At 40.7% G+C, this 20,343-nt stretch overlaps 1 protein-coding gene across 1 annotated transcript in view; it reads left to right on the top strand.

Moving 5' to 3' along the window:
- The first annotated feature begins 8,725 nt into the window (after positions 1–8,725).
- The window catches only part of LOC110678190, a 45,341-nt gene continuing 33,723 nt past the window's right edge, over positions 8,726–20,343 (top strand). The window contains exon 1 of the mRNA XM_021850813.1: positions 8,726–8,910. Coding sequence (XP_021706505.1) covers positions 8,726–8,910 — 185 coding nt within the window. The remainder of the gene's footprint in view (positions 8,911–20,343) is intronic.

The raw sequence follows: 20,343 nt of genomic DNA on the forward strand, positions 1-20,343 counted from the left end.
GATACCGATGGACGCGTCTGCCGTTCGGTATCGCTTCAGCTCCCGAAATCTTCCAGTTGAAGTTACAACAGCTGATCCAAGGTTTGGAAGGCGTGGAGTGTTTGGCCGACGATTTGCTCATTTACGGTGTGGGAGACACTCTTGAAGAGGCTCTAATCAATCACAACGCTTGTCTTCGGGAACTCCTTCAACGTTTGGATAAACACAATGTCAAGTTAAATCACTCCAAGTTGAAACTTTGTCAAACTTCCGTTAAATTCTATGGTCATGTGTTGACTGATCATGGCCTGCAACCAGATGAGGAAAAGATTTCTGCCATCAGGAATTTCGCTACTCCGTGCAACAGAAAGGAGGTTCATCGTTTTGTAGGGATGGTCAATTACCTGAGCCGCTACATTCCCAACCTGAGTGCCAATATGACCAATCTACCTAAGCTCATTTCTGAAACAGTTGCATGGCGATGGACGGTCTCCGAAGAGAAAGAGTTTCAAACCGTGAAATCGTTAGTGTCCGACATCAGCACGTTGAAGTATTATGATGTGTCTAAGCCGTTGGTGATGGAGTGCGATGCAAGTTGTTCCGACTTGGGCGTTGCAATTTTTCAAGAAGATGGTGTGGTCGGATACGCGTCACGAACATTGACGACCACCGAAAAAAAACTATGCCCAAATAGAGAAGGAGCTCCTCGCAATTGTATTTGGCTGTATCCGATTCGACCAGTTGATTGTTGGAAATCCGAAAGTCACAGTAAGGACGGATCACAAACCGTTGATCACCATTTTCAACAAGCCACTGCTGTCGGCTCCACGGCGCCTTCAGCATATGCTCCTAAGTTTGCAGCGCTACAATTTGTCCATTGAGTTCGTTACCGGTAAGGATAACGTGGTCGCGGATGCATTGTCACGTGCTCCGATGAGAAGCAGTGACCCTGTGGAAAAGTTCGAAAAACTGAATGTTTATCGAGTATTCGAAGAAGTATCAGAAATGAAACTCACCAATTTTCTGAGTATTGCTGATGCTAGGCTTACGGAGATCATGAACGAAACAGCGCAAGATCGAACAATGCAAACCATCATTAGTTATATTCAAGAGGGCTGGCCCAAAACAGTCGATCGGGTACCGGATAATGCGAAAATTTTCTTCAATTACCGAAATGAGCTCTCAACGCAAGAAGGACTGCTGTTTAGAAATGACCGTCTTGTGATTCCATACGTGTTACGAAGAAAGCTGGTCGATTGTTGTCACATCAGTCATAATGGTGTAGAAGCAACACTGAAGCTGGCAAGAGCTAACTTATTCTGGCCGGGAATGAGTGCACAAATCAAGGACGTCGTCAAGGAGTGTAAAATTTGCGCTAAATTCTCTGCATCACAACCAAATCCTCCCATGCAGAGTCATAAGATTCCAGTGTACCCTTTCCAGATGATTTCGATGGATGTATTTTTTGCCGATTATCAAGGATCAAAGAGAAAATTCCTTATTACAGTTGATCATTACTCGGACTTCTTCGAAGTCAACATACTGAAGGATCTGACGCCGGAGTCTGTGATTGCTGCTTGTATTAATCGCTCGCCATGGAATTCCACAACTTCTGCTGACGGATAACGGTACTAATTTCGTGAACCAAAAGATGGCTAAGTTTGCCGGCGAATGGAACTTTGAGCAGATTACGTCGTCACCATATCACCAACAGGCTAACGGGAAGTCGGAAGCGGCGGTGAAGATCGCCAAAAGACTGATGAAGAAGGCTGAGGAGAGCGGTTCCGATTTTTGGTATGCTCTATTGCACTGGCGCAATATACCAAACAAAATCGGATCAAGCCCAGCCGCTCGCTTGTTCTCAAGATCAACCCGTTGTGGTGTGCCCACCAGCGCTGTAAATCTGCAACCCAGAATAAATGAGAACGTCCCATCTGCAATCGAAGATAACCGTAAGAAAATTAAGTTTCACTACGACAGGAAAACTAGATCACTACCTGAACTAGAAACCGGATCGCCTGTGTACGTTCAAATTCATCCGGAAAAAACGAAGCTTTGGACACCCGGAATCGTTTCCAATAGGCTGAACGAAAGGTCATATTTGGTCAACGTTGATGGAACCGAGTACCGACGAAATGTAATTCACTTGAAGCCACGTAAGGAACCCGAATCAGAGGATTTTCCGCCCTCGACGATAGCAAGCGAAAATCAACCGCAACAAACAACAACACGTCCAACGGAGGAAACCGAATGTCAAATCACACCCCACTGCGATGGAGAAGGAGGAGAAGCATCTTGCGAGACGCCTACACGGAAAAACAAAACTACCGATTCAACATCGGTAAATAGTGAACCGGTTCAGTTTCACTTTCACACGAAAAGCAATCGTCCTAAACGAGAGCACAAACTACCCGACAAGCTGAAGGATTTTTATCTTAAGTGAGAATTTTTTATTTATTTAAAGTGAGGAGGATGTTGTAGTATTGGATAGCCCCTCGCATTCCATTCATAAGCGCACACTCACACACTCTTGTTCATGTCGTTCCACTGTGTTGGTAGTTTTTCCTTTCTTCATTCGTGTGCTAACAGTCAGAATAGCAAGTCAAGTGACTGTAATTGAGTCCGTAATAAATCTGAATTACTAAGTAAAATACGCGTTTTATTGCACCAAAACAGCAACCATTGCTGAACAAATTTTTAGTTGAATCATTAATTGAATAACATTAATTTCCGCTTATAAAAAAGCTGTTATTCCACTTGCAGTTGGTGTTTTGAATAAGAGCTGAATAAACCGCCGAAAATGCAAATATAGTAGCTTTTGTTCTACAACACATAAGAAGTTTAACAATTGACTGATTAAAAGCTTCTATAGGTTGTAGCCATCATTTTGGTAGCATATTGAACATTTGATTAACAACAAATCGTACAAAAGTTTCAGTGTCTAATACTTAAAATGTTGACCAGCATGATTAGTAAAACTTATAAACAATGTGAATAACGGTATATGAGTATGCTCTTATTCAAGCAAAACATACTATGTCTTTTTATGTTATTTTCAAATGTTTCAAATGTTTTTCAAATCAAATCCAAGACGTGTATGCGATGTATGGATTAACGTAATGGACGTAATGGCGACGTAATGGATCAACGAGGGTAAAGTTCGAATCACATTGGATTAAAAATATCAAAATTTAAATTTTTCAAATGTAGTGATCATTATCTGCGACGTTATTGATATCGGAAAAAGTTACTAATCATAACATTTTTGATGATAATCGAAGTATAAATAATAATTTAACAATAGTTACATGAAAGTGGTTACCCAACTTACAGTGAAGTGTCACAAATAAACATACATAGTTAATTATTGTTGAATAATGGTGACAGCTGAAAAAATGCCCTATAAAGAGCTGAGAAGATGGTATTTAGATCCAAATTTAAGTCAATGTTCATCACTTTTCATTGGAATGAATAATAGTAGAATCAACACTTATTAAACTTCTCCAAAGAATCTCTGCCGACTTGTCAAGATTGTTTTACTAATGCGTTGAACAAGTCATTTTTCCTTCTATTAAAGAGCCAATATTCCACCGAACAAATATAATTGTGTAAACAGATGTACAGGAGACGAACTAACGTTTTGGTTGCTTCGCACTTCAGTTGTTTCCATGTTTAACATGAACATGATTAAAAGCTGAATAGGTATTTTATAAAATCCTAATACAACATAGATATATCATCCGAGCAGGTCATCCAAAAAAGTCCAAAATAACGATTACTAAATACATTGTTCAGCAACAAAGAAGCTTTACAAAAGAGGTCACACCATAGCCAAATTTTTGAAAAATGGACAAAATATCTAAAAATTGCGTCGAATTCCTAATGTATTGCAATGATCAACTTACTAATATTATTATTATTTATCTTTATTTGAGTGGCTTTTCGCCCTTGGCGAACTCGCCACTAACTTACTAATATATAAAAACATGTTGGATACAATAATAACTGATGCTTTCTCAATACAATATTCAATTATGTTTAGAAAATATTTTGAATCAGTCTTCTGACATAGGATTATTGATTGAAATACACGCAGAAGAATTTCTGTATGTTAAGATTACAATCCTGGCAATTACTTTAACTTACGCACAAATAGTTGTTCCGAAATAAAATTAACTTACGCCAACACTAAATTAACGTCAAATCAAATACACACACTTCTTTGATTGAGCTATCCACTTGTACTTATAACAATTATAATTTTGATAATTATCACTATTCGGAAACATTCACCTCCCTAGACTTCAAGTCATGCTCACAAATCTTCGTACTTCTAACTTGCAAGGAATAGTGTAGGTGCCAAGATGACCACCTCTTACGCAGGAGACCACATATCAAGTTTGTCGACTCGCCCTTTGTTTTCATTTTTGTAATGTTTTTTTAGATCGATAAAGCAGCACCGAATCTTTTCAGATATGTTGATAAAGCAGAACAAAATGCTGAGTAAACATTGCAAAATATTGTAAACTCAATAAAATTCACTTTGAGTCAATTAAAATATAGTTAAATTTTGACGTTTGACGTTCGTAAATTCAATCAAAAATATAGTTGTCAACAACTATATGGTATAGTTATGTTTAACAATATACTGTCAATTCAACTATATTTTTAGTTATCTCCAAATCAACCTTAAAATATAGTTAAATTGACCGGAAAAATGATTACGAACACTATATTTTGTTCTCCGTGTATATTTTATATTTGTATAATGTTTAATAGATGGAAAAAGTACGACAAATAATTAAAATATTAACCTAGTAGAAATATTATACATATAATAAATGAATTTTAGTATAGTTAGATGAACAATTCAATTAAAGTTTTAACAAGTTAAAACTTATTATGAAATTCGATTAATCATTTCAGACTGTTTTTACTTTGTGAATAAACTTTATTTTTGACCAGCATTGAAATAAATTTTCTCACTGTGCGCTATAAATAGCCGACTGAGTTCAGCTCGCATCAGTAGAGTAAAGTGGGGCAAAAGTTCGAGTGGGGTAAGAGTTTCTTTTTAAGATTTCTAGCTCAATTCAAAACAAATCTTATAAATGTCATGGTGGTTCGAATGCTATTCAAGTAAGAGACTTTTACTCCAAATATCATAAAAATCGATTGTGATTTGGAAAAGTTATGGCTATTTGTTGTTTTTTGACGTGAATGTTGTAATTTTTGGTCAAACTTTTGTTGCATGGAACCAATTGTAGATAAAATCTTTTTCAATATTTTATGTAAGGGCGTTTCTAGGCCTATCATAAGGTTGCTTTGAGGTGTATTAGTTTTTGCATAAATGCTTGAAAACAATTTTTGGCCCATAGTGGGGCAAAAGTTCGAATCAGCGGGGCAAAAGTTCGACCCATATATAAAATCACGGAAAAATTTGCAAATTACCTCAAATCCACATATTATCTTCAAATTTATTTAAATTTGTCTGATCGTGTGAAAACTGTCACCAAAATTTTACATTTCCACTTAGTTTTGCGAAAAACTGCTATTTTTGAGTATATTACAATTAACCCGGTTTTGGGCAATTTTTTGATGAAAATTTAGTGTGTATTTTTCGGCAAACTTAAGTTTACGGCTGGTGTAAAGTACGCCTGTCATAAAAAGATCGATATTTTGTGTTTTAGCCAGCGAACTTTTGCCCCACACTAGATTCGAACTCTTGCCCCACCGGTGGGGCACCGGTGTGTGAACAACGCCTGAACAAAGGCTTCACTTAGAAATAATTAAAATGTTGTTAAACATGATGCTGAATTAAACTTCAATAATGTAGTTTGTTATTAAGCTAAGTGAAACCTGAATAAACATCATTACAATATATGATTACAGTCACTAAATGATAAGAAGCTTAATAATTTCGCCAGATTTGCTTGAACAATATGTGCGTAGCAGCTGCAAAGTAATATAATATAGCAACTATTCAGTATGTAGTTGTGAAAAATTGCTTAATAAATGATTATAAAATAGGCAAATGTTTCTTGGGAAGGATGGTATCGGAGCTGAACTCATAAAGATGGGTCCGGAAAGGCTGACCATTTGTCTGCACCGGCTGATAGGCACAATCTGGGAAACAGAACAGCTACCGGAGGAGTGGAAGGAAGGGGTAATCTGCCCCATCTACAAGAAAGGCGACAAGTTAGATTGTGAGAACTTTCGAGCGATCACCATTCTAAATGCGGCCTACAAAGTATTATCCCAGATCATCTTCCGTCGTCTGTCACCCGTAGTAAACGAGTTCGTGGGAAGTTATCAAGCCGGCTTCGTTGACGGCCGATCGACAACGAGCCAGATCTTTACTGTACGGCAAATCCTCCAAAAATGTCGTGAATACCAGGTCCCAACGCATCACCTTTTCATCGATTTCAAGGCATACGACAGTATCGACCGCGTAGAGCTATGGAAAATCATGAACGAGAACAGCTTTCCCAGGAAGCTCACGAGACTGATAAGAGCGACGATGGAAGGTGTGCACAATTGTGTGAAGGTTTCAGGCGAACACTCCAGTTCGTTTAGATCCCACCGGGGACTACGACAAGGTGATGGACTTTCGTGCCTGCTGTTCAATATTGCGCTAGAAGGTGTTATGCGGAGAGCCGGGCTTAACAGCCGGGGTACGATTTTTACGAGATCCAGTCAATTTGTTTGCTTCGCGGATGATATGGACATCGTCGGCCGAACATTTGAAAAGGTGGCAGACCTGTACACCCGCCTGAAACGCGAGGCAGCAAAAGTTGGACTGGTGGTGAATGCGGCCAAGACAAAGTACATGCTAGCTGGTGGGGCCGAGCGCGACAGGGCTCGCCTAGGTAGCAGTGTTACGATAGACGGGGATACGTTCGAGGTGGTCGACGAGTTCGTCTACCTTGGATCCTTGCTGACGGCTGACAATAACGTTAGCCGTGAAATACGGAGGCGCATCATCAGTGGAAGTCGGGCCTACTATGGCCTCCAGAAGAAGCTGCGGTCAAAAAAGATTCACGCCCGCACCAAATGTACCATGTACAAAACGCTCATAAGGCCGGTAGTCCTCTACGGGCATGAAACGTGGACGATGCTCGAGGAGGACCTGCAAGCACTTGGAGTCTTCGAACGTCGGGTGCTTAGGACGATCTTCGGCGGTGTGCAGGAGAACGGTGTGTGGCGGCGAAGGATGAACCACGAGCTCGCCCAACTCTACGGCGAACCCAGTATCCAGAAGGTGGCCAAAGCTGGAAGGATACGATGGGCAGGGCATGTTGCAAGAATGCCGGACAGCAACCCTGCAAAGATGGCGTTCGCTTCGGATCCGGTTGGTACAAGAAGGCGTGGTGCGCAGCGAGCTAGGTGGGCGGATCAAGTGCGTATCGATTTGGCGAGCGTGGGGCAGAACCGAGGATGGAGAGATGCGGCCACGAACCGAGTATTGTGGCGTGAAATTGTTGATTCAGTGTTATCTGTGTAGACGTTAACTAAATAAATGAATGAAAGTTAGTTTGTGTTTCTACAGTATTTCTCGTATACTTGTTTCCACTTATTGAAAGATATGTCCAATATTGCTTCCACTCATCCGGTAGCTGTTCTGTTTCCCTGATTCTGACTATCAGCCGATGCAGACAAACGGCCAACATGTCCGGGTCCATCTTAATGAGTTCGGCTCCGATACCATCCTTTCCAGCGGCCTTGTTGTTCTTGAGCTGTTGAATGGCATCCTTAACTTCCCCCATCGTGGGAGCTGGTTGGTTTCCACTGTCCGCTGTGCTGACGTAGCCATCGCCTTCGCTGTCCTGACCTTCCTGTGTTCCTGTGTTCTTTGCGCCATTCAGGTGTTCATCGTAGTGCTGCTTCCACCTTTTGATCACCTCGCGTCCGTCCGTCAAGATGCTCCCATCCTTATCATGGTACATTTTTCAGCTCGCGGCACGAAGTCTTTGCGGGATGTGTTGAGCTTCTGATAGAACTTCCGCGTTTCTTGAGAACGATACAGCAACTCCGTCTCTTGGCAATCCACCTCTTCCAGGCGGCGCTTTTTGTCCCGAAATAGGCGAGTTTGTTGTTTCCGCTTCAGTCTGTATCGTTCCACGTTTTCCCGCGTACATTGCTGCAGCATTGCAGCCCGCGCTGTATTCTTCTCCAGTAGTGATGCATTTTGAACTGAACGCGAGCCAAAAGTGAACATAACGCGTTCTGATTTTGCACGAGAACCTATAGTAGGCATTGAACTCTCGTGCAAGATTCTGCACCTGCTCATGAACGGCCAGTTCACTTCAAAAGGCACATTGAAGTTAAAATCCAAAATAAAAATGCATCAGAACATAATGAATTCCTTCCATTACAAATATGTGGAACCTTAATGTTTCTTAACATCTTTGCAAAACTCCTGCATTGAAATATGTCATGTGTCTGCCATGACGACAGTTTTCATTTTGCGTTCAATTTTCAGCTCGCACGGGTTCTGTTGACATGGCAGAAAACTAACAAACTGAGAATTTTCACTCAGTTCTGTTACAGTCACAAAATTAGACAGTCGCAATAAAACTAGCTCCTAAACGTAACAAGTTGTTAAAATCTTTTCTGACTGTTAGAACGTAACAGATTTTGGCGACAAGCGAAAAGTTCCTGCAATTCCCGGAAGCAAGGAAGCCCTGTTCCTGTCAAGTTTTTGTTTCCGTTCCACCGCTGAAACCCTCAAGCCGTCACGAAATCAAGCATGTCCAACGAAGATCTGAAGCAAGCGATTCTCCGGCTGAACGATCTCATCGCGAACCAGCAACAGCAGATTGCAGCTCTCCAGGAGGGCAACCCCAATCAAGCGAGAAAATCCACCGGAATCGACGAGTTTCGGTACGATCCAGACGGCGGCATATTTTTCGATTCGTGGACAACAAGGCGAAGGTAAGGCTGCTTCTGCGGAAAATCGGAACGCAATTCCACGAACGCTACGAGAACAGTGTTCTGCCGAGTCATCCACGTGATTTTGACTTCGAAGACACCGTCAAGAAGCTGAAGAAGCTGTTCGGACGCCAAAAGTCTCTCTTCAACGCTCTCTACAAGTGTCTTCAATATGTCAAGAACGACGGCGACTATTTTTTCTCGTACGATGCTTCGGTCAACAAGCACTGTGAAGCGTTCCAGATCGAAAAGCTGTCCAGTGACCAATTCAAGACGCTCAGGTTCGTATGCGGTCTCCAGTCACCGCGCGATTCAGACATCCGGACCAGGCTCATCGGAAAGTTGGAAGCTGAAGAGAACGCGCCGCCCGCCGACGGTGCCACCATCTATTGACTATTGGAAATCCCTTGAGGAATTTCTGAAGAAATTCCCCGGAGGATATCTTTGAAGAAATCTCCAGAATAATTCCTGGAGTAAATCACCAGAATATAAAGGCCTCTGGAGGAGTTCCTGCAAGCAATCTCTGGAAGAAATCTCCGGAGAAATTTATGGAGGAAGTTCTGGAGAAAAACTCCAGATAAATTCTCTTGAAAAATCTCCGAAGGAATCTCTGGAGAAAATCCCCGGAGGAATTTCTTAAGGAAATCTCAGGAGGAATTCATGTAGGAAATCCTCGGAAGAATTCCTGTAGGAAATCTTCGGAAGAATTTCTGGACGAAATCCCCAGAGGAATTCTTGGACGAAATCCCCTGAGTGATCACCAGAGAAAATCCCCGGAAAGATTCTTGAAATTTCCGAAGGAAATCCTCGGAGGAATATCGGGAGAAAACCCCCGGATGAAATCCTGAAGGAATTCCTGGAGTAAATTTCCGAAGAAATCAATCGGTTCAACTCACCAGGGAAACTGTGGAGGAAATCTCCGGATAAAATCTCTGAAAAAACCAACCCCCCCGCGAAGTGACAGATAACGCAATTTTCACGTACCTACTTTCAACGTAAACAATGGGGCCATCCACCGCTGCCGGCACAATTTTTCACTATGGCAGATCGGAATTTTGTTTCGTTGTTGACGGGTGCAAAACAACGAATGGAATGAAATGAAATAAGGGCGAGTCTGATATTTTCGTCTGCCAATGGAAATAAAATTAATAAAATCATCAAGTTTAAGCACCAAATGAACTTAAGAGCGTACCAATTCGTTCGGTGAAAAGATTAAATGACGTGTTAGTGCTATGTTTTACGGAAAAGTAATCTATAAGAAATTACTTACAATACAGCCTAACTGATTTGTGGATCGCTTTTATGCCCTCAAAAGAAAGCGCTGGCCATAACATAAAATAAAATAAAATATTGTGGGCCTCGTGGCCGTGCGGTTAGTGTCGTTAGGCATTTAAGCGCATCGCGTCATTGGGTGTGGGTTCGATTTCCGCTTCAGCCATTGAAACTTTTCGTCAGGAATGTTTCTCAACTGTGTCACTGGAGCATCCTTATCCATTGTCTAGTGTTAAGTTCCATTCCGTACAGCTATATGGCTGAAGACGGTGTCCTTATCTTTTTATTTAAGATCGAATCAAGTCGAAAAGTGATATTTTTTTATTTGCAGTTTTTTCCTATTCGGATTAGAACACTTTTTCTCATACTCACCACCAGAGGTCTAAGTTTCAATCAAATAAGCCTATGAACTAATATACGATGACGTCACGCTGCAACTTTCAGCGTGAAGAAAACCTTTACTGCGGGCGATGTATACAGAAAAATAAACGATTTCGTTGCACATTCATCCACGCATTGTTCATCCGGTGAACATTCGTGTTGGCGTGGATGTCATTTTATGTAAACATATTTAGATCGGAAAAAATCAACATGAAAAGAAGACCGTGGATAAGTCTATTGGATGAACTCTCGATTACTTTTTCAAATCGACGTAAGTAACTTCCATACGGATTTGAGATAATTAATTTAGAAGAATCACAACCTGTCTTCTAAAACTGTTTTAGAATGAATGTAGCTGACGTGATACAGCGTTTCGTACTCAGCCGCTGGATACCAGAACAGACGCTGTTTGAGCCGCACCTCCTGGTGTACAGACGCTCAGAACGCACCTCCTCACTCTAGCTGATGTCAGAAGGACAACAGTGCCCAGGCTGCACTACCAGCTAAGTACGCAACCCTTAGCTGGCGGTCTTTGTCATCATTTGACCCGTGGAAGCGCGAGGTAGGAACTTGTGAGGACCAGAGCTGTGTTGGACGCTCCTTCCTGATTGTCGACTCACCATTTTGCAGCCCGCGACGTTTTTGTACCAGTGTTAAATCGACTCAAGTAGTGTTTTGTTTTGATTCGTGGTTAAGTCACTTTGTCTCTTCATACAGCGGAGCGGCGAAAGTAGTGGTTAGGTTGCGAAAGTTGAAAATCTTACTTTCGTCGTTTTGCAAATCCGGAAATTAAACGTTATAAAAGTGAAAAATCGAGTTGGTTCATAGCGAAATGTGTAGAATTTCGTCTGCGAAACACGTAGAATTGATAAAGTGAGTTTGTATACTTTTTTGACTTGAGTCTATTTGAATAAGTTTTCGAGAACTATCCAGCTTTTTAAAAGCGGTAATGGCCGCCAAAAGTTAGCTTACTTTCTGGTAGGGATCCAACATATTGACGTTTGGCTTTGGTCCGGTCAATTGACTTGTCCACCGGTGTGATAAATTCACTCGGTTAACCCGTATAGGCCTGAGTGAAAGAAAAATTACTAAAACTCTCACCGCTCAGCGAATACTAAACGGATTTCAATTATATTTTGGCAGTATACTCATACACATATCTAGTTTATAAAAGTGGTCAAAGAATCTCGGGAATGTTCCTGTGGCTGGAGTTATTGCGGTGAATCTCTGGGTCAGGTTGGGCGACAAGGGTTTTGTGCTTCTGTGCCCCTGGAGGAAGGCAAATTCCAAGCCACAGATAATTTCTAGAATCGGCTATAATGTGGCGACTATATCAAGAAGTTTTAAGAAAAACGCATCAGCGTAAACCTTCTGATAATCGATAATTTAATTTAATAATTATATCAACTGCATTTGATTGATCCTACAAATGACCATTTTCGGGTCCTCGGGATGCCTAAAATTTATGATAAAGTGCACAACTTGTATCTTAACATCTGTGTCAAGCATTTTAGTGAACTGTTATGTTCAATCTATTCTTTTAGAGATTTGAAATACCTAACAAATCTAGAGCCGGTTCTTCAGGACATTAAGCCCGAGTGGCCGCATCTGGTTCACTCTAAATGGTGCAAAACTATTAATTTATTATGTTGAATATCAGATCTTGATGATTTATGCAAAATAAAATAAATGTAATTGGAAATAAATAATGATTATTTAGAATGTCCCAAAAAATCGCCTTTTTCTACCCGACTTGACCCAGTGACCCACCGCAATAACTCCGGCTACAGGAGTATTCTCGAGTTTCTCCGGCCATTTCTAGAATTTAGATATGTGGGCCAGTATACTGACAAAAAAATATTTAAATCCGTTAAGTATTCGCTGAGTGTTAAGGGTTTTAGTATTTTTGCTTTCACTCAGGCCTATACGGGTTAAAGAATTTTGACACTTTAACGGGTCACGTAGATGCTTTCCATGTCTTTCGGTCAAGTGTCAAAATTCTTGGACTGAGTAAATTTAGTGCACCGGTGGATAAGTCCATATCAAGCGACCCAAGTCAAACGTCAGATCACTAGATCCTTTTTTGTAAAAGTGGGCTAATTTTTGGTGATATTAGCGTTCGTAAAAGCGGGATACTTCATCCAATAAGCTTATCTGATTGAAATTTAGACATCTGGTGGTGAGTATGAGAAAAAAAAGTTTTCAAATCCGCAAAAGAAAATGTACTGCGAGTTGATATGATCTCAGATTGATTTCAAGCTTATAACTACAGTCAATTTCCCATAAATTAATGATTACCGTAAATATATAAGGGATGATTCAAATGTTACGTAACGAAGAAATTTGCCAATTTAAACCCCCTTCCTCCCCTTCCAATTTATTGTAAGGACCGAAACACTACAAAATATCCCTTACCTCCCCTTGTTGTGTTACGTAATATTTGAACGATACCTAACAAATTTGTCTTGCTTTGAATTGACAAGTGGTCAAAAAATAATTTCGTAAACAAAGGAACGATTACTATAAGCACCTTCAGCATGCGAACCACATCACACCACTATTCAAAACTCGCTCGTGAGCCATACAAAATCTTCCCGATGACCATACAAATCCTTTTAGAGAATCGCTATTTGGTGATCACTCGTTTATAATGATGTTACAAATGCCAAACAAAATATGTAAAACTATTTTTATGTCCATCAAGCATAATTCTAGTTTACGCCCTATTTTGAAAACACTCCATGATTTCATTGAGTTTGACAGTACCACGGACCAAAATTTTTCGGTACATTGACGTTGTACTGCAGCTGTCATGATCAAGATTGATTGAAGGAAGGTTCAGTGATCTAAGCAGTCAGTGGGTGCGAAGTGAGGTCAGCTACAGGGGAGGTGAAAGTGACATCTAGCGAGCTGGCTAGTTGGCGAGTTTGTTTTCATGTATCGTTTCTATGGGAATGTTGGGGATTGTTTACCACAGAAAACAAATCCTACCGGTAAGTGAAAATTTTCTCCCGCATTTCTGAGTAACGTTTACTTCCTTCGTGTGTTTTAGAGGATCTAAAATTAAAGTGTTTTATTCATTAAGGTGAGGAAAAGCTAATAGGAAGCTACATTTATTCAATTACTAGTGAAATTAAAAGCCGAACGAAACGAGACGGAGTGTGGCTGTGAAAAATGTTTGGAGGTACGTCTTGAGTTAGCACCTTCAAACCAAAACAAACTCACCAGCTGTCACCTGGTATTTCAAAATGGCGAATTCAACATTCTGACACATTGAAGTACCTCCCTTCTAAATACCTTGGTCATGATGCTCCCGGGTTGGAAAAAACACATCTCTGGCGGAATTAGTTTTGGAAATGCACCGAGAAATCCTGCAGAATTCCTGCAAGGAATCCCAGGGAGTTATGTCCGGAGAAAGCTCTGGAGAAATTCCTGGAGAAAAACTTCAGATAAATTCTCTGGAAAATCACCGAAGGAATCTCTGGAGAAAATCCCCGGAAGAATTTCTTAATAAAATCTTCGAAATTATTCCTTTAGGAAATCCCCGGAAGAATTTCTGGATGAAATCCCTAGAGGAATTCTTGGACGAAATCTCCTGAGGGTTAACCAGAGAAAATCCTCGGAAAGGTTCTTGAAATTTCCAAAGGAAATGCCCGGAGGAATATCTGGAGAAAACCCACGGAGGAAATCGTGAAGAAATGCCTGGAGTAAATTTCCGAAGAAATTCCTGGTTCAACTCTCCAGGGAAATTCTGGAGGAATCTCCGGATAAAATCTCTGAAAAAAAAATACAAAGCAATTTCTGGAGAAAATCCTCGGAGGAATTTCTTAATATCCCTGGAGGAATTGCTATTGGAAATCCCCGGAGAATATCTTGGAGAAAAAAATCTCCGGATTAATTCCTGGAGCAAATCGCCAGAATATAAAAGCCCTCTAGAGGACTAGAGAAACTCCCCGGAAAAAGTCCCTACACAGTTAGATTTTATTTCGTTGTTCGGTAAATTTTGTTACCGAAAACGTACTGTAAATATTAAACTGATGTTTCGGTAGTTCAAACGAGTTTTACCGAAAAAACGTAAACAATTAGGAGAATTCAGAGGATATTTGTTTGTTTTCATCGAAATCGTCATTTCAATAACCGAAAAAAAAATGTAAATCGTCTAGATTTACCGTAGCTAGTAAAAGTTTACCGTACTTCGGTTCCTAGTGCTACAGCGCCTTACCGAACAATTAGTTATTTGAGATTTTTACCCGCCATGATTATTTGTGGAAGCAAGAAAATACTGTGAGATAAAAATCTACTGTCGGGCATCGTTGAATGGATCAAGGTCATTTTCATGACCAGCAAGCCCCGCATGAAAATACCCAGATATCAAATAGATATCTGAAATGATTTCACACTTCCTGAGTCGAAAATTAGATGACCATTTTTAGCGTTATGAAATTTATGAACAAACCCTTCGTGGTTTCAAATGGTAATAGGTAATAAAAGAGTAAATAGATTAATATAGGAATATAGATCTCACCAGAGTGCATCGGCTTTTTCTAATGACCGCGCGGTGATTACGGTGATTACCACTACCTACACTGGAGCGATCATCACAACCCAAGGAACAAACACTACTGTAGCGGTATTCACTTTTCCCCCTATCGTACGACGCGCACTTACATTCAACACGATCGATCCTGCTTTTCCACCCGCTCCCGCTGGAGCGAGCGTCTCACCAAAGACACATTAAAGACCTCCATGTTCCTTGCAGTTGCCCAAAAGTTTATGGCTCATAAGGTAATCTAGAATGCCGTGAAAAGTGTACTGCGATCTGTCAATCTTGGGTACCTTTTGTACTACCGAGGGACCAAATGCAGTACTAGAAGTGGTACCCAATCTGAGCCCGAGTCGGACGGACCTGGTCTCACCCCAAGGAACCATAAAAAGGTATAAAGATCGCTTGAAAAATCGACTTTTGATCCGAGGCCAGAAGGGCCAAGTCTCATATCAAAGACAAATTAAAGACCTTCATGTCCCTTGCAAATGCCCTAAATTTTATGGCTCATAAGGTAATCTAGAATGCCGTGAAAAGTGTACTGCAATGTGTCAAACTTGGGTACCTTTTGCACTACCGAGGGACCAAATGCAGTACTAGAAGTGGTACCCAATCTGAGCCCGAGTGCGACGGACCTGCTCATATACTATACAGAGCTCGACGAACTGAGCACGTGCCCGTGTGTGTATGTGTGTGTATGTATGTGTTTTTTTTATAGTAGGTTACAAACAAGCTTCAAAAGCCTGGCCTGTTGTGTGTTGGCACGGTGTGGGCAGGTCCGTCCCACTAGGGCTCAGATTGGGTACCACTTCTAGTACTGCATTTTGTCCCTCGGTAGTGCAAAAGGGACCCAAGTTTGACAGATCGCAGTACACTTTGAACGGCATTCTAGATTACCTTATGAGCCATAAAATTTTGGGCAACTGCAAGGGACATGGGGGTCTTTAATTTGTCTTTGGTGTGGGACTCACGTTAGGCGTGCTTAACCACTAAAAAACTTTCCCTACTGCTCCTGTGCCTCGATCCCCCCCGGAACTACATCAGGCAACTTCATCGGGGGAGGGCTGTGCTTATGCACTTCGTCAATCTCAGCATCTAGCTGTTCTGCTAGTTCGCTGTTGGAGCCTAATGTCGTCAAAAACGCTGATCAATACATTTCTACGGTGTCTTTGCGACTACTCGTTTTGCCCAATTGGCGGTTGAAGATCTCGCCGGGGCTTTGGACAGCTTTCTGTGCGACGATCTGTCAGATCTTCTTCTGGACGCTCATGTGCACTTCGTTGCTCTACGATGACTCGTTCTCCGCTGCTGCTGTTCGAGCTCTCCTGGTTGACCAGTTGGATGCCGAGGTCGGTCCAGCGATTCCGGTTGAAGGATGACTTCCGGTTCACTGACGCCCCGACGACCCAAAACTGGTTTGTGACGATCGATGCTACTCGACCTAGTCCCCGACGGTGGAGCTAGCCTACTCCGACTACGCGCTTTTTCATACTTTGATACTGGCCGATGGAGTGCCGAAGTCGGTCTAACGATTCCGGTTGGAGGATGGCTTCCGGTTCACTGGCGCTCCGACGACTCAAGCCGGTGATACGCCACGTACTGCTCAGAGTAGTCTCCGGCGGAGGATCTATCTTACTCCGACGGAGATTTCCGAGATGCCGAAGTCCGGCCTGCGATTCCGGTGGTGGGAAGCTTCCGGTTCACAGTCGCCCCGACGATCATTTGCCGGTGCATCAACGCGATCTACTCAACTAGTCCCCGACGGTGGACTTAGCCAACTCCGAAGCTCGCCGGGCAGATGCCAAGGTCGGTCCTGCGATTCCGGTGGATGGAAACTTCCGGTTCACAAGCGCCCCGACGACCACTTGCCGGTGCTATTTCGCGAGTTACTCAGCTAGACCCCAACGGCTGGACTCAGCCTACTCCGACTCGACGTTGGTCGGCCAAGTGTCAGGTTCGGTTCTGCAATTCCGGTTGGAGGATGGCTTCCGGTTTGCAGGCGCCCGACGACTAACCGATACTACGCTACGCCCGCTCTACTCGGTCTAGTCCCCGACGGAGGATTGTAAATATTGTTATTGTTGCTGTTGTGGAGAAGTTGTGCTGCTGATTGAACGGAGTCAGTATTTTTTTGGTCGGTTGTATTAGGCAAATAAAAACGGGGAAATAATATTATTTGCGCGCACAGTTAACCTTAAAATTCCGGTGGTGGAACCGAAGTTAAAAACATTGACGACCAGCGGCAGCACCAAGATGGTTTCCGGGATTGTTTTGTTGATTTCAGCCACGGTGGAAGTGGCGGAAGAAAACATAAATAAAGGTATCTGTCATCTTCTTCTTCTTCTTGGCATTACGTCTTCACTGGGACACAGCCTGCTTCTCAGCTTAGTATTCTTATGAGCACTTCCACAGTTATTAGCTGAGAGCTTTCATTGCCAAAGTTGCCATTTTTGCATTCGTATATCGTATGGCAGGTACGATGATACTCTATGCCCAGGGAAGTCGAGGAAATTATCATTACGAAAAGATCCTGGACCGAGCGGGATTTGAACCCAGACAGCTTCAGCATGGCTTTGCTTTGTAGCCGCGGACTCTAACCACTCGGCTAAGGTACACTGAGGCAAAAAAACTTAATAGTTTCTTAAGGAATAATTATGATTTGGCGCCACAACGATTATTGTTGAAATTTGTAAGTTATCAATCGATAATGTTGTTCGCCTTTTATTTTAGGCGTGCACAAAAATTGACATGTTTTGATCTGTTTTCGATTAACTTGTAGCCAACATCGAAAGCGGAGTAGTTCTTCTAGCGATTGCTATGATAAATATTTCAAGTAATTGTTATCAAAGAATTCAAAGCTCTCACTTATGAAACTTATGATCCCGTTTTCGAAATGTTTAAGCGTGCAATGAAACCATAATTTGGCTGGTTCATAAGTCTTAATTTATGGAAAACCTAAGTATTTTTGCCTCAGTGTATCTGTCATGATTGACCCCAATCAGCTGATCAAATATTCACCACAAAGTGGAGACAAAAATCATAGGAGAAAAAGAAGCCTGAGAAAAATCGGAGAGAAATAATTTGTAGGAGACCGTGGGGTGTAATGTCGTGCCGCCAGTTTTTTACTGTTTTTCAATAGTTGAGGGCTGCAAAACATATGGGTTCCTTGGGAAAGTCTGTTCAATAAATTGACAGAAAGCATATAAGCTATTAAAAAATTTTCACGGAAATGGTATATTGTTTTGAGCTAACGAATTCAATTTCTAATGATTCTACTTTTGAAATTCTAATTTTCCTTGATTAAATTTTCATTCAGATATATATATATATATATATATATATATATATATATATATATATATATATATATATATATATATATATATATATATATATATATATATATATATATATATATATATATATATATATAAAATATATATTTTTGAGCCATGAAGTATTTCAAGTTAATTAAAATATTGTATTTTATAGTTTTGTTCATTGATTCCAACTGAAATCATGCTATAAAAGTGGGTAATAGGGCCCTGTTTCAATTTTAGTACCAACCGCCTGAGTTTAAGCCAGAAAGACATGTTTACTCAATTTTTAAATAATTTTCGTTGGTTTAGATCCAAAAAACATTTTTTTCGGTTTTTCAGATTTTATCACACCCCTTTGTTTAAACTCAAAGTTTTGGTTATAATTTATTTTCCGTGTCCCTCCCGAAATGTCAGATAGGAAAAACCCCAGTGTTAAAACTAAATGCCCTGTGGCAATTTTGTCGACAATGTGAACGTCAAACATGATCAAAAGTATCAAGGTTCACATTTGAAATAATTTTTAAAATTAAACTTTAAACATGTTAAAGGCGTTATTTGAGCTGGAAAAAATGCTAAAGAAGTTGCAAGAACATGCTCTCTCGTGTTATCAAATAAAAACAAGAATTCATTGAACATTTTAGGACCCAATTGGCCATTTCAAACATATTGCTAAAACTTGAAAAGGCATTCAAGAAAGGTAAAGATTTTTATATGCTGCAAAGAAAAAAAAAATTAATTAGTCCATAATCTTGGGTACCCCTTCTGTACCTATGGCACCCAGTATTTAAAGCACTGAAATCCCGTATACGGTATAGGTCCGAACAAATAAAGGCTACCAAAATCATAAGGTAAAATAAAGCATACCACTTGAGATAGATAGACATAACAAAGACATATCAAAATGAGATTTTACCGCGACGCACATGTAGTTAATTGAGAAGCGTCTATGCGATCCAAGATTAGACCAATAACTGGCAGAATGTTTGTTTTTCGGTTCCTACACTGAAACAAGCGTTGCAGTAATGAGAACCATGAACGTGTTTTTAAATTTACTATTCCAACCACGATTGAGCTATCATGAACGCTTTTTATTTGCGTTTTGTTCCCTCTCAATCCAACCGCGTCGATAGCCGAGCGGCTAGCGTTCGCGCTTGACAATCGCCAGATCCTCGGTTCGATTCTGGTCTGCTGCAAGTTTTTAACCATGATATAGTAATTTTTACTATACAAATGGTGTCATGGTAAAATTGAATGCACAAAATATTCTAAATAAATGCGAATTTAGTCTGCACAAATCAAGTGGCGTTGTGTATTTAATTTAACCCTATGATATAGTATTTTCAACCGCAACGCTGTTCTCAGTGTATACTCAAATTTATCAAAGCCTGCTTATCATACTAAATTCATAATTTGATAGTATCTTATTACTTCCTTACAGCACAGTTTGAGAAACTATGGCCTATTCCTGTTTGAAGAATTGCTTCCTTTTTGTTTTTGAGGTGTCGGTTGTTAATGTTTGAGAATCAATATGTTTTGGAGGCTTGGTCTTTCCACCGGAATTCATTATGCACAATGCACACTATAGATAGGGAAAAAACGCAGAGAGCATAACTTCAAAGTCTGATCCAGATCGTATTTTTTGGTTTTTAATTTAGGACGTTACGGATCACCAGATTCCGCGCTCCTGCGGGAATCAGTTATTACCCAACAGATAAACAACAATACATCAGAATTATTGATAATAACTTCTGAAATTACTGCTCATATGGTAATAATTTGTTATTAATAATGTTTCGTGCTTTAACTTCTTCCTGTAAGCTAAACACTTCCGACAACGTTAGTGAATTGGACCAAGGAAAAATCAAATTTGACAGTTCATTAATAAATTGGAGGGGAAATAATTTTCGAACTGTCAAATTT

Source organism: Aedes aegypti, chromosome 3 (assembly GCF_002204515.2).
Source record: "Aedes aegypti strain LVP_AGWG chromosome 3, AaegL5.0 Primary Assembly, whole genome shotgun sequence".
Classification (NCBI taxonomy): Eukaryota; Metazoa; Arthropoda; class Insecta; order Diptera; family Culicidae; genus Aedes; species Aedes aegypti.